The sequence below is a fragment of the Arvicanthis niloticus genome, chromosome 2 (assembly GCF_011762505.2).
Source record: "Arvicanthis niloticus isolate mArvNil1 chromosome 2, mArvNil1.pat.X, whole genome shotgun sequence".
Taxonomy (NCBI): domain Eukaryota; kingdom Metazoa; phylum Chordata; class Mammalia; order Rodentia; family Muridae; genus Arvicanthis; species Arvicanthis niloticus.
The window spans coordinates 35,488,558-35,503,356 of NC_047659.1; the positions used below are offsets into that span (position 1 = coordinate 35,488,558).

General features: G+C 41.0%; 1 protein-coding gene and 1 long non-coding RNA gene across 21 annotated transcripts in view; one reads left to right on the forward strand and one right to left on the reverse strand.

Moving 5' to 3' along the window:
• Pkp4 (plakophilin 4) overlaps window positions 1-14,799 on the forward strand; it is a 203,984-nt gene that overhangs the window by 58,867 nt on the left and 130,318 nt on the right. For 15 of the 19 annotated variants that reach the window (XM_076928763.1, XM_076928766.1, XM_076928772.1 and 12 more), the window contains one exon: window positions 5,323-5,459. The exons of 2 other annotated variants lie outside the window; for them this stretch is intronic. In XM_076928763.1, coding sequence (XP_076784878.1) covers window positions 5,328-5,459 — 132 coding nt within the window. In that variant the 5' untranslated portion in view covers window positions 5,323-5,327. Of the gene's footprint in view, window positions 1-5,319; window positions 5,460-5,577; window positions 5,675-14,799 lie in introns of those variants that run through there. 2 more of the 19 variants (XM_076928778.1, XM_076928777.1) reach the window with 2 other exon arrangements.
• LOC143441317 (uncharacterized) lies at window positions 4,500-9,033 on the reverse strand. Of its 2 annotated transcripts, XR_013108610.1 has the most exons (3): window positions 8,801-8,956; window positions 8,537-8,634; window positions 4,500-7,335 (listed from the first exon to the last, which is right to left on the reverse strand). It is a non-coding gene; the product is annotated as an uncharacterized LOC143441317 (long non-coding RNA). The 2 variants fall into 2 exon arrangements; XR_013108609.1 differs by having other exon boundaries at window positions 8,537-9,033.

Below are 14,799 nucleotides of genomic sequence, written 5' to 3' on the forward strand. Positions count from 1 at the left end.
GAAAATATATTTTATATTCCACAATTCCATCTCATAAAAGAAAGGGAGAGTGTACAATCCAACTTTTTAGTAGTTTGTTGAAAAAAGTATACTTATATTTTGATTAAAAGTTATTAAAGAGCAATTAGAAGAGAATAAAGATGAACATCCAGTGTTGAGTTAATGTCCCAGCTTATAAATTTAGTAGAGCTGATTTTGTGATTTATCTGTGATAAATGGAATTATGTTTATTGGGCCATAAACTGCCTATATATTTTATTTATAAAGTGCAAAGAAAGCCTTGGTGTTGGGAACCGCACTGGCCCCACGTTTGGGCGCCAAAAAATGTCTCGGCCCGAGCAAAATGTTGAGGCCCAGGCTGCCCCGCATTTGGTGGCCACTGTATCCCGGCCCAAGCTGCCGCTCTGGTCCGCGGGTCGGGGTTCAGCAAGAGAGAGAGTGAGGACAGACTCAAAGAATGGAGACCAGACAGAGTGTGATTCAATCCCGTTTATTCTTCAGTCTCTCTTCCTGGTCCAAGTCCTAAGTCTAGCTGTGCTCTCTAAAGAGTCTCCCTAAAGAGTATATCTAAAGAGTCTGATTCTCAACCCTCTGCCTCTGCCTTTTATATGTGTCTCACTTCTAAGCCAAGCCTTTTGGTCACACCTTTAATCATGCCCTTAGGTCTTGTCTCTAAATCTGATCTCTACACTTCTAAGTCACACTCTTAAGTTACACACCTTTAATCTCACACACCTTTAATCTCAAGGTATCTAAACCAAGATTATCGGAGTGTGCTCAGCTGTTGTAGGCTATTGTAATCCAAGTCTCATGTCAGGGTATATGGCTCAAGATGGCTGCAAAGCTGATAGCCGCTTTCTGCTAAAAGTCGGCCCCCAACACCTTGGCCCATCACACTAGACTATATGAGAGCTGCCAGTTTGAGCACAATGAAATGCCCACTAATCAGTTGGAGTTCACTGTGGGGATACAGTCTCCCCAGAAACACATGTAATGCAGACACATCAGTTTCTCAGTAAATCGTCTTTGCCTTTGCTAAATCATAGCCTGAAAACTCATAGTTACTCAGCTGCTTCCAACCGATGTCTTAGGAAGCTCAAAAGAGTGGAGTCCAACAATGGAACCTGCAACCACCTGAGGCAGCACACACCTATAATCCCAGGACTTGAAGGCAGAGACAGGAAAAGCACCAGATGCAGGATGCTAGTCCCTCAGCATAAGCCTGGCTTCCTAGCCTCCACCTGTCTCCTAGAAGGGACAATGTGGCACAGCTGACAGAGCCTGAAGACTTGGGAGGGGCTTCCTAATAACTGGGATTGTGGAAGGCAGTCCGTGTCAGCTTCAGTTTCCTGCTTCTACTGCAACACCTCCAGCCAGCATGCCTGCTCCGTTTCCTGTGTTTGGGCTGCAGGCCTCTTGTGAGGGGCAGGTACCACCCACCTGCAGGGGCAATCAGTTATTGAAAACATTGCACATTTGAACCACAGTTCAAAAGGAATGACCTTCCTGAACAATGTGATGATTGTTCAAATTCAATTCTAAGTGTAAAAATAAAATAATACACTGTCATTCCAAAGACATTTTTAGTGTCGCTCTCAGGGTTGTTACCTAAAGATTTTAGGCTCCTGTGTCCATAGCAGTCCTTCAGAGGGCTGGAGGATCTGCTTGTCTCCACAGGCCTTAGCTTTCTTGGGTTAGCCTTCTCTTCTTTTTTGTCCTTGTTTCACTGAGAATCTGTTGTTTCTTCTATGACATTTTGAGTTCAGAAGTCACAAAACCAGCACCATTCATCACAACCCTTCCTATGCCTGAAACTAATAGCAGAATCCCTTTTACAGCCCACTCACCATTTTCTAAATGGATCCACCCATCATTCCTGTGAATGTGTTGTCTATGACAGGAAGTGGATATGTCCCAAGAAGCCTGAAGTGGGGGGAGTGGCAGTCATATGCCCACTAGACCCCTTCCAGTCTTCTTAAATCCCACATCATTGTAGTGTAAGGTCACCTTAGCTTTTGAATCTGCCCAGCGCATTGCTAAGCTAAAGTTCATATAGGACCTTGCATTTGTCCTGTTGTTATCTCATTAGAGGCAGCTCATTAATGCAACACAATAATACTTTTCTTGCTTTATTCTAATTTTGTTATTTGCTACATTCACTATTTGTCTTACTTACTGCAGATTTCGAACATGCCTTGCATATTATTTATATCATTGGTGAAGGTTTTGGTTAGTATTAGGTCAAGTTGAGAACTCTGGCATAACATTAGAATCCTCTACAGATTGATACATTTCATTCAGGTATTTATAGATTGTTCAAGTCACAGTTGAACTTATTTCAGCCCCATTTCTATGTTAATTATAGACTCATAAGGGACTTTTAATGTTGTGCATACCTCACTAGTATTGAGATGCACTGCATTTCCATGGTTACACCACCAAAGGAACTTAGACAAGCTTACGGTGGCTTCTTTGGTGCACCTCTTCTTAGTTACCAAAAATCATTCTTGCATAACATTCTTTGAAGAATCACACCCAGCATCTTGTCTCTGTCTTTTTTGTAATGTGAGGAACCTACCTTCTCTTTTCTAAAAATGCAGGCATGGCATTTCCTCCTTCCATTTTCCTGGCATGACTTCCATTCTCCCTGTTTCTTTGGAAAGCCCCTAAAATGGCTCTGTTCTCAGGTCGTCAGTGTGTGATCACACAGATCTGGGACATTGCACTCACTGAGGAAGATTCTGCTTGCTGCTGCACTGTCTCTTACCTATGTGTGTTCACAGTGGAAAGAGTAATAGGGTTCTGTGACCCTAGTCATTATGAACACTCACCTCTGGACTTGCCAGAAAGAGGAATCAGCTTTTGTATTTAGTTTTACTTAGCTTTATTTCCAACACATTAATGGATCTGTGATTGTAAGAATGATAAGAGAATAGACACCTTACTGTGAGGTTCCTTTTGGGTTACAAGAGCACTTGAGGTTTGTTACAGAGAGAAGTCAGAGCGTCTCCACTCTCCACCCTGTCCCTGTCCAGACAGCATCCTGGTTAATGAGGAATTGAAACAAAATAGCCCTGCTAATGAACGTTGCTTCTGCACTGTAGTAGTTTCCTTCATAAGCATGCTCTTTGAACCTCTGTTGACTTGAGTGCTGTGTCATTGTTTGCCTCTTGTTAGACTTTGCCTTCTCTGATTTAGAATTTGCTGCATCAGTGAGATGATGAGCCAGCCATTACTGCCTTCCACCTCCTGTCCCTTCCCGCCCTCCATAGCATAGAGTGAGCATCGTTGTGCTCCGAAGATGCCCATCATGCTTCAGTAAGCCTGGATCGCTATGATCACCAAAATAAACATTATTGAATGTTTATTTATTAAATGATCAGGGAGCACAGTGCACTCCCTGAGATACAGTAACTTAATTTGGTTTCTGTCTTTAAACTCAGTGCATCCCTATAACAGAATGAATACTTTGGTCCTTTTCTAAACTCCTTTTTGCTTGATGACTTTTTTTTTCATCCTTTCCTTCTGACACATTGGTTGTTTCATATTATACTCTTGACATTTAAATTCCTTGGGTTTTGGCATTGTTTGTTTCACTGTTGCATAGGAACATTTTCGTTCTTCCCAACCATCTGTTCATCCTAAGGTGTATGATTCCCCTCCTCCACAGTGACCAGAATGCTTTTATCTCTCTACTTGGCTATTTTGTTAGGCTGTCTGTGTAGGGTTTTTTTTGTTAATAGACCTGGTGATGTTATATTTGATAAGCACTTGGTAAAAATAGAACTCCATCCAGCTAGTATTTTGAATGTGACTTACACCTCAATGAACACATTATAAAAGATAAAGATGGCCATAAAAACCATTGAATTGTGTTGTATAAATATTAGCATGTCCATTTTTATCACTGAAGAACGTGAGGCTTGAGGAATGGTGTTTGGCCTCAGTGCTCCCAGGTTTTGATCATAGACTCACTGATTCATGAAGCCCCTCCTACCAGCCCTTCAGGAGAAGATGTCTTGTAGATTAGAGTGCACCTGGTGCTTACACTCTGGGAAACAAAGAGCTCAACCTCCAGAGCAGGCACAAGAGAGCCTCCTCCTCAGTGTGGTTTCACCTTGGGAAGATGTATAGATGCTCCCAAGCTGAGCCTCCAGAGCAGGTACAAGAGAGCCTCCTGCACCCATCAGACCCACTGCCTATCACCTGTGCCGATGAGCATGTCAAGAGCGAACAACCACAGCAATGACCCAGAAGTCCCAAAGGTCAAGACAGAGTGGAGGAAGATAAGTGCTTAGGCATGCAAACCTTTGCTTTACTTACAGTGTTGCTCAGTAAAGAGCCGCTGGTACTGGAAGTTAGGAATGGGAGAAGATTCCCAGATCAAAGGATGCACATGAACACCGTAGAAGGTAATTTGTTAGAAACTGAAATACAGAGTGGTATTTAGAATAAACCATGAAGAATGTTGGCAAAAATAGGATGTGTAAGTCCAGTAGCACATTTAAATGGAGATGGCCTTTTGGGCATCTATGATTTATTTGGTGGGATTTGCCCAGTGACAAGAAGTGAGACACATCAAAAAGGTGTCATTTATATATTTTTACTCAACAGGGATTAAATTAAGCATTAATTATATATATAAAGCATTAGCCTTGTTTTATAATATGATAAAATCTTCTTTCAAGGAGACATATACTCCTATATTACGAAAGCATTTGTAACATTTTATGCGCCATCTTTTCTTACTATTTCTAAGCTTGTAGAATGTCTGTCAGAAATTACTAAGTTTTCTTGTGAACACAGTAAAGTTGTCTTAGGAGACATCTGTTGCTAAGAACCTGTTCTGTAACAGCAGATTGGAGTGATCAGATTCCTTGAAAGAAACCAAGTCATGAGAGCCCCCCACCTTGGGTATCGTGGTTTTAAGTTAAGACATAAAACTTGTTTTCAAAACCATAGACTTTCATTGGTTATCTTTCAAGCTTTTCTTGAGTTTCAATTTTTCTTTTTTAAACCTATTGTCTAAGCTTCTTTAATTGATGAAGTATTTTCTGTCAATTCATGTTTGTAGATGTCTTTTGTGTACATACTTCCTAGAAAATTGAGTCATTTAAAGAGCCCTCCTCCAGCCCTTTTAATGTTATTTTTTCTACAATGATTTTTGCATATTATCAAGTATGTATTTGCTCTTGGACTTGTGATCATTCTGTAGTCAGCCACTGTAGTTCTTAGGAACCATCTACAGTGGGACTCATAAGTAAACCCCAGCCCCCTGAGGTCTCAGGAAGCAGTGTTAACCCTTTGCCTGCTTGATTGCAGGAGGAATGCCCACCCCTGAACAGGCCTCACTGGTGGAGGAGGGGCAACCACAGACCCACCAGGAAGCTGTCTCCACTGGCCCAGGCATGGAACCCGAGACCACAGCCACCACTATTCTAGCTTCCGTGAAGGAGCAGGTACACCCTTTCATTGACATTTGCGATGACATTTCTTCAATGCCTTTAAAAATTAATCTTTGGATGTGTTTTCAATCTGTCTAACGTCCTTGATGCCTTCACGTTTTCTAATTATAAGGTGTTTACATCCCTGAGTACATTGGGATGACTGGCATGTAGAGCTGCTCCAGCTGCCAGTCAGCATCGGAACATGCAGGATACTTGTGCGTCTGCAAGTAAGGACAACCTTGATGGTGCTCGGTGTCTGTCTCCCACATTGCCGAGTGTGTGCATGCGCGCAGAGCTGTGTACAGCGTGTTTCACAATGCTGACTGTCCGACAGGACTCTGGCCTGTACTGTCTAGATACTCTGAGTATTTTAACATAGGTATTAGGGTTGTCTCTGTGGTTTGGGGTGGAGGGTGGGGGGTGAAAGCTGTATTTGTATGTTTGTCTCAATCCAAGTAATTCATTTTGTGAGCTAATGTTGTAAAATTCGTCACACAGTGTCTATTTGCTTCCACCTGTGTTTATGTTTATCTTTAAAGCACTAATACTCTGGCCTTTAACTCCAAGTGACCTTCAGAGTTAGGTCTTATCTGTGGTGCTTAGAGAAACTGGGGCTCTCAAATTTAATTTTTAAGATTTAAAGGCTTAATAAGGTACATGTAAATGTATCCTCTAGGAATCGTTTTCTGCCTGTCTCCAAGAGAATTTATTTGCCCTCCGTGAAGGTTATTCTGCTCAAATAATATATTCTTCTTTTTTTAAATTTACTATTACTGGGTATTTTTTATACTGAAAGAAATAGACTGAATGTGATAGTGTTTTCCAAACTCGGCATCTGCGGCACACATGACTAATGAAGAAAATGAAGGAGGAACCATTAACATCTCATTACTTTACCATTCGCCCTAGCCAGGAACTCTGCATGAGATCACTCCTTACCTGATATTAGAGCTAAGTTTTTAAGAAAACCAGTTTAGGAAATTACTCGAATAACAGTGTGATTATTTTCCTTATTGAATCTGGAAGTTTGGAAAGTACAAAAGCATTTGAAGGGCTGTAGTTGTAGCTCAAGGAGTCGTGTTTGCTTTACACGCATGTTACTCTAGCTTCAATCCCCGATGCCACAGACAACAAAGACAGGAGAAAAGGATGTCAGGTTGCTTTCACTTACTCTTGAATGTACCTCCCAGGGCCAGGAAGTGAGGAGAAATGGCTGTTGCCCAGAGCCCCAAGTAGCTGTCAGATTTTGATGTAAGGAACGTAAGGTGATGTACCTTAGTGTTTATACTGTTCTGATGAAGTGTTGATAAATTGATCTGAATGCCCAGAACTGACTGGAAACCATGTGCACTAAACACAGCAGCAGAGACACTGCATTTGTCCCTTCACACCAGAGAGCCGACCGCTCAAGTCCCCGGGTAAACCTGCTGTGATCTTTCAACTGGGGAATCCTAAGAGTAGTTAGAACTTCATCTTTTAGTGATACATTGTATTCAAATGAATATTTTGGGTGATAGTGCAAAGATTCCAATTTCTCCAGGCAGCAAAGCACAGTACATGCTGCTTATTCAAAGGACATCATATGTCATCCAGATAATTTAGTCATTTGGAAGACGTACTCTATCTTTTCTTTTCATGTCCTGAGGAGTTGGAGTTCATTAATACACATTTGTAGTTTCCATACATAAGTTCTTTTCAAAATTGTCAGTGTTCAGCACTCAGGATTTCAATCATTCACCCCAGAGAATTCTGTCTTCTGAGTTAAGACACATGCCTGCTTTTTAAATAGCAGTACAACTTCCATAGGATTTTTCATAACTACACAGCATACACTTGAGTAAAATCTTCTTGATCCTGTAATGAAATATGCCACTTTCTGTTGTCAGCCCTATGGGGTAGAGCACAGGAAAGCTACACATGAATAAATAACTCTTCTAATTCTGAGTTTAACTCCTCATCAGAGCGTCATTCTTAGCCTACATGTTACACACCAGTAAAATGATTCCTGCTGATAATGTTGGACATCCAAGACAACCAGTATTCGTAGGTGGGACAGTGAATCACCGAGCCCTGCTGCCTGTCCTGTCCTAGCTGTGGGTGATGAGGTCAGCTCTGCTGTTCTCCATCGTGTGACGGCATCAGCATCTCAGTAAGGACCTTGTGCCGGGGCTCAGAAGGAAGGACACTTGCAGTGCAGTTGGGTACATGGCTCTACTTTCTATCTTTGTTTCTCTGCTTGCTGTGTCATCTTGAGAGTTTTGTTTATTTTAAGCCTCTCTATACTTCAGTGTCTTCACTAATAGAATGGGTATAAAGACAGTGACAGACAGTACTCACACATGGAAATGTGTACAGCAGTACTTGGCACCTAGGAAGGACTGATACCACCACCACCACTACCACAACATATAAAGAGCTCCAAGGAGCGGCTGGTTTTAATTTTAGTATATTTAGGGGTTCCCTGAACCTTCTTTTGGACATTGACGTTAGCAGACCAAAGCCCTGTCCAATCATTGAGTGGTGTTTGTCTTCTGCTAGTACTTTACTTAACAAATGGTCTTAAGCTTTCAAATTTTCACCATGGTAGCCTCACAAATAAAAAGAGTTTCATATGTAAATTCTGAAATATGGTCATGTAAAAATAACTTATTAACTTGTTGATTTATCACAACCCCAATCATGGATACTGTCGAGGCACTTAGTGGAAGAATTGTAAAGTAAGAACCTTTAGCACTCATCTGAGTTTTGAGAGGAAAAGGCCATTGCATACCTCACATGTCCTCCTCTTGTGTAAGACACAGGAAAGAGAAAGGCAGGGAACAGGCAAATAGCCCATAACAGTCTCAACAGCCCCAATTGGCTCCCAGGTGTCATAAAACCAAAGACCCTTTCCCTCTAGGGTCCTCTGGCAACAGAAACCACATGGCTTCTCCCTGGCACAGGCTAGAACTTAACATTCTACTTTTATGAAATGATAGCTTTTCACACAGATGTCAGCAAGGGCCTTAGGGTTTCTATGGCTGTGAAGAGACACCATGACACAGCAACTCTTATTAATAAAGGCAAACATTTAATTGAGGGTGGCTTACACTTTCAGAGGCTTAGTCCATTATCATCATGGCGGGAAGCACGGTGGTGTGAAGCAGACATGGTGGTGGAAAAGGAGCTGAGAGTTCTACTTCTGGATCTGCAGAAAGAGAAAGCCATATTGGGCGTGGCTTGAGCTTCCGAGACCTCAAAGCTCATCCTTTAATGAAACACTTTCTCCAACAAAGCTGCAACTACTCCAAATCACCTAATGGTGCCACTCCCCATGGGTCAAGCACTCAAACATGAGTCTACGTAGGCCATACCCATTCAAACCACAGCAGCGATGTACAGGAAAATTCTTCACTCTGGTGAGGATCAAAGGCTAGCTCCTTTATGAAGACGTATTTTGCCAGCCTGAATTACCTCTCTCCTGATCCCTCATGCGTCCTGTGCTGCTTTGGGCTTACATAATTGGCTCCCTAAGGAAAGAGTGGTGTTTTATACATGTGTTACAGGTTTCTCTTCCCCGCAGTCCCTACTATATCAGTCTTAATGATTGTCCAAAGAGGAGTTCAGTACTGTTGTATAGCCTTGTTACTGACTTGCTGGTTTGTGAAAACCGAGAGCCTATAGCCAAATTCACAGAAACATGGTAAGCAAGTCTCACATCTTTCAAACAGCTTCTTATCTAGCTATACATTCCTGTTCTTAAGACAGTTCTAATTTTCCTGTACCCATATTGATCTAGGAACTAAAACTATCTACATAGTTGACTATAAAGTTTTATTTCTGTCTGTTGACCTTTTGACACAGATCTTACAGCTTTCATTCCCCACATGTCCAAATTAGCACACAAGAACAGATAATAAAAGGATGGGCTATGATATTGATTTGGGAATTTGCTCCATGAGAAATGCAGGTTAATTCCTAGAAATAAGAGGAGTGGGGTCCTTGGACTTAAATCTGAAGTTACAGAAAGTAGCAGTTGGGACACAGCCACCAGTTGGCTCCATTCAGGGTCATCTTTTGGCAGCTTCTGCTGTTTCTCTCTCACTAGGGATGCCGGAGTCCAAGGTAAAGTAAGAGACAAGGAGGGGCTTTGTATCCTGATAGTGTGTTGATTTCTAACAAACTTTAAACTGCTGAACAGCTAGCTTATTGTACTGTATACAATCATTAGATGAAGAAATATGTTGAAATGTAGTGCCCTCAATGGGCCTTGCATCAGGTGAAAACCAGAGACCAAAATGACAGAGTCAGTTTTGAAATTACACAGCATGCTTTTCACTGCAAAGGAATCTGGTATGGCACTGGCTATTCATTGTGTCTTTCCCTGCAACTTTGTTATGCTCCGTGCTCTCAAAGGTACAGGAAAACAGTAAGCCACAGGATACGTGCAGGGTATCACCAATTGATTGGCAGAGTACGCTGTATTTTTATAACAGATAGACTACTATCTCTTGGTTTTATAAATATTCTTCAAAATAAAACTGATATTACCAATCATGGGTAGGATTAACAAATAAATTTCACGGTTCTATACAGGATGCAAGATTAGTTATTTTCTATAGACTTGTGTGTGTGTGTGTGTGTGTGTGTGTGTGTGTGTGTGTGTGTGTGTGTGGTGAGATTGTGATTTGAACTTGCCTTGGGGGCTCTGACTTTTTTTTTTTTTTTTTTTGCCTACTCATAAGCCACACTCTTTAAATTGTTTTTTGATTAAAAAAACTTGAAATCCAGAATTAAGATTGAGGTGAACCCAGATGGCCCAAAATGGGAGTCAAGGGGTAGATGTTACCACGCTGCTAACACGTGAGTGCCGTGTGTGGCTCTTGCTCTGGTGTGCTCTTAAAGTAGGTACCCCGTGTGCTGCTTCTGTTATTTTCAATGAGTGCGAATCACTCTGTTCCTCATTTGGAGAGCTCTCAAAGAAGATTCCATCATTCACAATAACGTGTTCCTGGAGTTTTGTGGAAATTACAAGTAGACCTTCATGATGCCTGTATTTATTTCAGTGATCGTTAAATATCAAAGAGTAAAGGGAGAATCAAAGATCCTTAAAATTTGAAGATAAAACAAAAGAATTTGGAGCCCAGCCGTGTCCTATTGATATTACTTCATTTGAGCATGGCTATCTTAGCTTTGGTAATTACATGCCCTTCCTGTATGGCAGAGTGCCCAGAACTCAACAAACTCCTGTGCAATTATTGACTTAATTCCTCTGAAACCGAAACAATGCACTGCTCCACACCTGCCTCTGCAGCCTCCTTTTGTGCAGCTTGAGTTTATTTACACTGACTAGTCCTCCCTAACACACTTCAGCCACATGCAGAAAACATCTTCTTTCCAGCTGGAAGCAAGAGTTGTTTATGGGCGCTATGGAAAAGCACTGTCACCGAGGCACCCAGCCTTTTATTTTCCCTGTTAGCAACCTGCTTATCTCTTCTATTGGTAACTAAACGATCCTGGCAGTTGTGATGATTGTTTAACTTACATTTTCCCATGTCTGAGCTTCATCATAAAGCACAAGGGAAGGCTGTGTGTGTGTGTGTGTGTGTGTGTGTGTGTGTGTGTATGTGTGTGTGTATGTGTGTGTGTGTGTGTTTTGTGAGAGAGATTAAATTTCATAGTTTTTCCTCCTTACTATTATAGAAATAAGTTGAGAAATAAGGTTAAATGATAGAGCTCCTGTGACATCATCGGGCTTATATTCAAGAATTCTGAGCAGTCACATTGGACTCTGTAGAGATAAGTCTGAAGTTGTATGTCAACACTAGAAGTTTGGCGTTTCATGTGTTCTGTGGATGCAGATGAGAACAGTGTTCATGCATGAGCTTGTACATCCATTTTCTGGTGACCTGTGTGCAAGCAATCAGCTGGACCCTAGACATTCTCAGTTCTACCTTCTCTGAGTTATACTTCAGAATTTGTGAATAATTGTTCTGTTTGAGCTGAAGCTAGCTTTTGAGTATGTTGACACTAGGGTCTGGGGTATAGTGTCCTTTAACTATAGAGATGTGTTTATACAAACTGCATCTGGCTGTTCACACATAGCAGGATCACATACACAACTAGAGTGAATAATAGGTGTCAAAATAGGCTTTCTTGCCAGGCAGTGTTGGCGCACGCCTTTAATCCCAGCACTTGGGAGGCAGAGGCAGGTGGATTTCTGAGTTCAAGGCCAGCCTGGTCTACAGAGTGAGTTCCAGGACAGCCAGGGCTACACAGAGAAACCCTGTCCAAAAAAAAAAAAAAAAAAAAAAAAAAGACACTTTTAATAACCTTTGCTTTTGCTTTTAATTAATTAAAAATATTTATCACAAGCCTACTAAGAGCAAAGCTCTTTGTCAAGAGAATAGGGAAACTGGAAGGAGACCTGTAAAGGTGATCTGTTTCATATATTCCTTTCAGAAGAATGTACAGCCATGGATAGTATTGTAAATTTCATTGCAGGAGCAATTGTCCCATGAACTAAGTGGCCCACAGGTCTGCTCTTGTATGTGTGCTCTGGTTCTTCTTGTGTTTAAACATGCTAACACTCACTTATTTAGCATGTCAGTTATTTGTATATTTACCGATTTTGGTATTTTAACTTCAATTTTTTTATCAGCAGTACTTTACATTTGAAAGTAATAGAATACTTTTTCTTCATTAACATTTATAGCCAAACCTGACATTTTATGCTTAAAATTTTAATTTCCCGTTCAGTTGGATAACCCAGGTCATAGTTTCTTTTCAGAGATTATTACTGCATGGGATGATCCCCCTGTCTGGGCAAACTCTATGCCACTAAATTTGAAGTGGTAACTGCTGCCCTGGTAAGATGGATGGCCAACATCATTCAGCTCTGAATTTTGTTCTGGTCTGATGTTTTCACCATTGTTTCGGGGAATATCTCAGAAACCTACTTTTCATTGAGGTAGGGCCCCTAAGCTACTCAGAGCTTTGGCAAAGGATGGGTGTTCTGAAGGTGCCTGCCTGAACACTTACATGCTTACTTTCTAGGTCGTCGTTTCTGTTACTTTGCAGAAATGAGTCCATATGGTCTTACTTCATTGTGTATGTTTTATGAGATATATTGTTTTCCAGAGTGGTTAGATCTGCTTGTACCTTAGCAAAGTAATTTAGTTGTAATTATTTTGTTTCAGGCATTCCTAAAAAAAAAAAAAAAAAAAAAAAAAAAAAAACATTTAAAACAAAGGTTTTTCAAACAATTTAAAAGATAAATCTTTGTCTTAACTTGTAGAATCTCTGAATTTATGAATCAAACCTTCATGGCTTAGGGGTTGCATAAAACGGAAACAGCTTGTAAACAAATTGAAATGACTCACTGAAACTTGAAGACATTCATATTACACAGTTATTTCTTATATAATCCTACTTCAATAACTATACTTTAGATATACATATAGTTTTTATAAGTAGGATAGAATATTTAGTATTGAAATATTTTGGCTTTGGAGAGCTAAATTTTTTTTGGATAATTATATAATAGTTCAAGTAATTTCAATGTTTAAGCTACTAAGTTTAAAATGTTTTATTAGAATATTAATTATACATAATAATGAGTTTTCTTACAATATTTTCAGACATCTATGTAATGTATGGTTGCATGCAGTTTTATGCTACCACCTTGGCTCCGGGAGGTGATCACACTACCAGCCCCTTCCCAGCTTCCCTTGAATCCTCAGATACAAGACATACACTCAGTTTGTTCATTTATAACTTGCCTTTTTGGCACAATTGCTGGGCGTTAGGGTCTCCTGCCTGGAAAAGCGTGCCCTTACCAATTTATTATTTCCGTCTCTCCACTTGCTCTAAACTTCAGTGGCTAGTCCCACCTGGCCCCTGCTAAACATCCGTGACCACCCGCCTGTGGCAGAGGCCATAGGCCCCAGCTCCTCCCCCCTCCATGTCCCCTCCCTTCACATGGTTGGTGTATTCTTCTTCCACCAAAACATGGCAGAAACAAATTCCTCTCTCCTTCCTGTGTCTGCCTTTTCTCCTCTTGGGACCCAGAAGTCCTGCCTGTACCTTCTGCCCAGCAGTTGGCCCCCATTTTTTTTACTGACAAATCAAGAATCAATTGGGGAGCAGGGTCTTAATATCAGAACTGCCCCCTTCAATATATTCCAATTATATTCTACCCCCACCCTCTACCTCACAACACACTTTTCTTCCCCTTCTACTCCTATTAACCAATTTAAGGCATGGTCTCATTCATTGGGTTTTACATCAGCAAAGTGTTTGCCATAGGATATCAGCTCCTGGGACAGCATTCTCTTCTGTTGATTTCCCCAAAGCCAATTCCTTCCTGACCAGGGCCCCTGGCCTCTGCCCAGAGCTCTGGCTCTCTGTGATTGCTTGGTGCTACCGAATTGTCGTCTGCTGGATGTCTTTCCTTCATGTGACTGACGTGAGCAAAGAGTTTTCATCTTTAAGTATTGCCTTCTTTTAAAATAAAAATTCTTTTTTTTTTTTAAATCTACTTCAGTTTTCATTCTGGACTATGACAACCTCACATGTCTCCTGCTCTAAGGCTTGGTGCTATTTGTTTGTTTGTTTCATTTATTCTTTAGTAAGAAGAAATTGACTTTGTTTTTTAATATATAATATAAGCTCTTAACTGCAGGATCTTGATTTCTTTTATTTAAGTTTGCAAAGAATAATTGAGAAGTGAATTCTTATTAAATTATTGTGGAAAAGTGTTTTGACATTTTCTGATGTTGCCTCCATTGTATGCTGACTGAGCAGACATCTTGAGGTCTGGGAAAGTATATGAGCAGTCTCACATAGAGCTCACGGGACTGCAGTGCAGACTGGGCCAGCACGCCTTATGCCTACAATGTATTCTGTGATGTGAGACGATTTACTTTTCATTTTAAATACTGTTTCTTATGAACACAAATCTTTAATACTTGATAAACCGTTTAATTGCCCCTTAAAAGCCTATGAAAGGTTGTCGGGTGAGGAGAGCAAAGTCCAGGGGACCCCACAAATGCACTGACTGGGTTTGAGAAGAGTTGGAGGCTTGGCTGCTACTGCAGGGTCACAGCTAGAGCTAGATGGGGGAAAAGCAGTGCTCCATCCAGGCTACCTCTGCTGTGCGCGAGCAGAGTCCCAAGCTGCTGTGCAGGCATCCTGCTTTCCAAATAGATGGCTGCTGGTTGTCCTCTCTCTTCTGCCACCACTGCTGTTATTAGAAGCACTGTTACTACTGCCAGTGACAAATGAAAAAAAATTAGACAGTAGTTTTAACACTAGTGCCATAAGACTAAATGGCCTCTGGAGTCAGGGTCCAGTGAGAGTCCGTGCTGTGTGC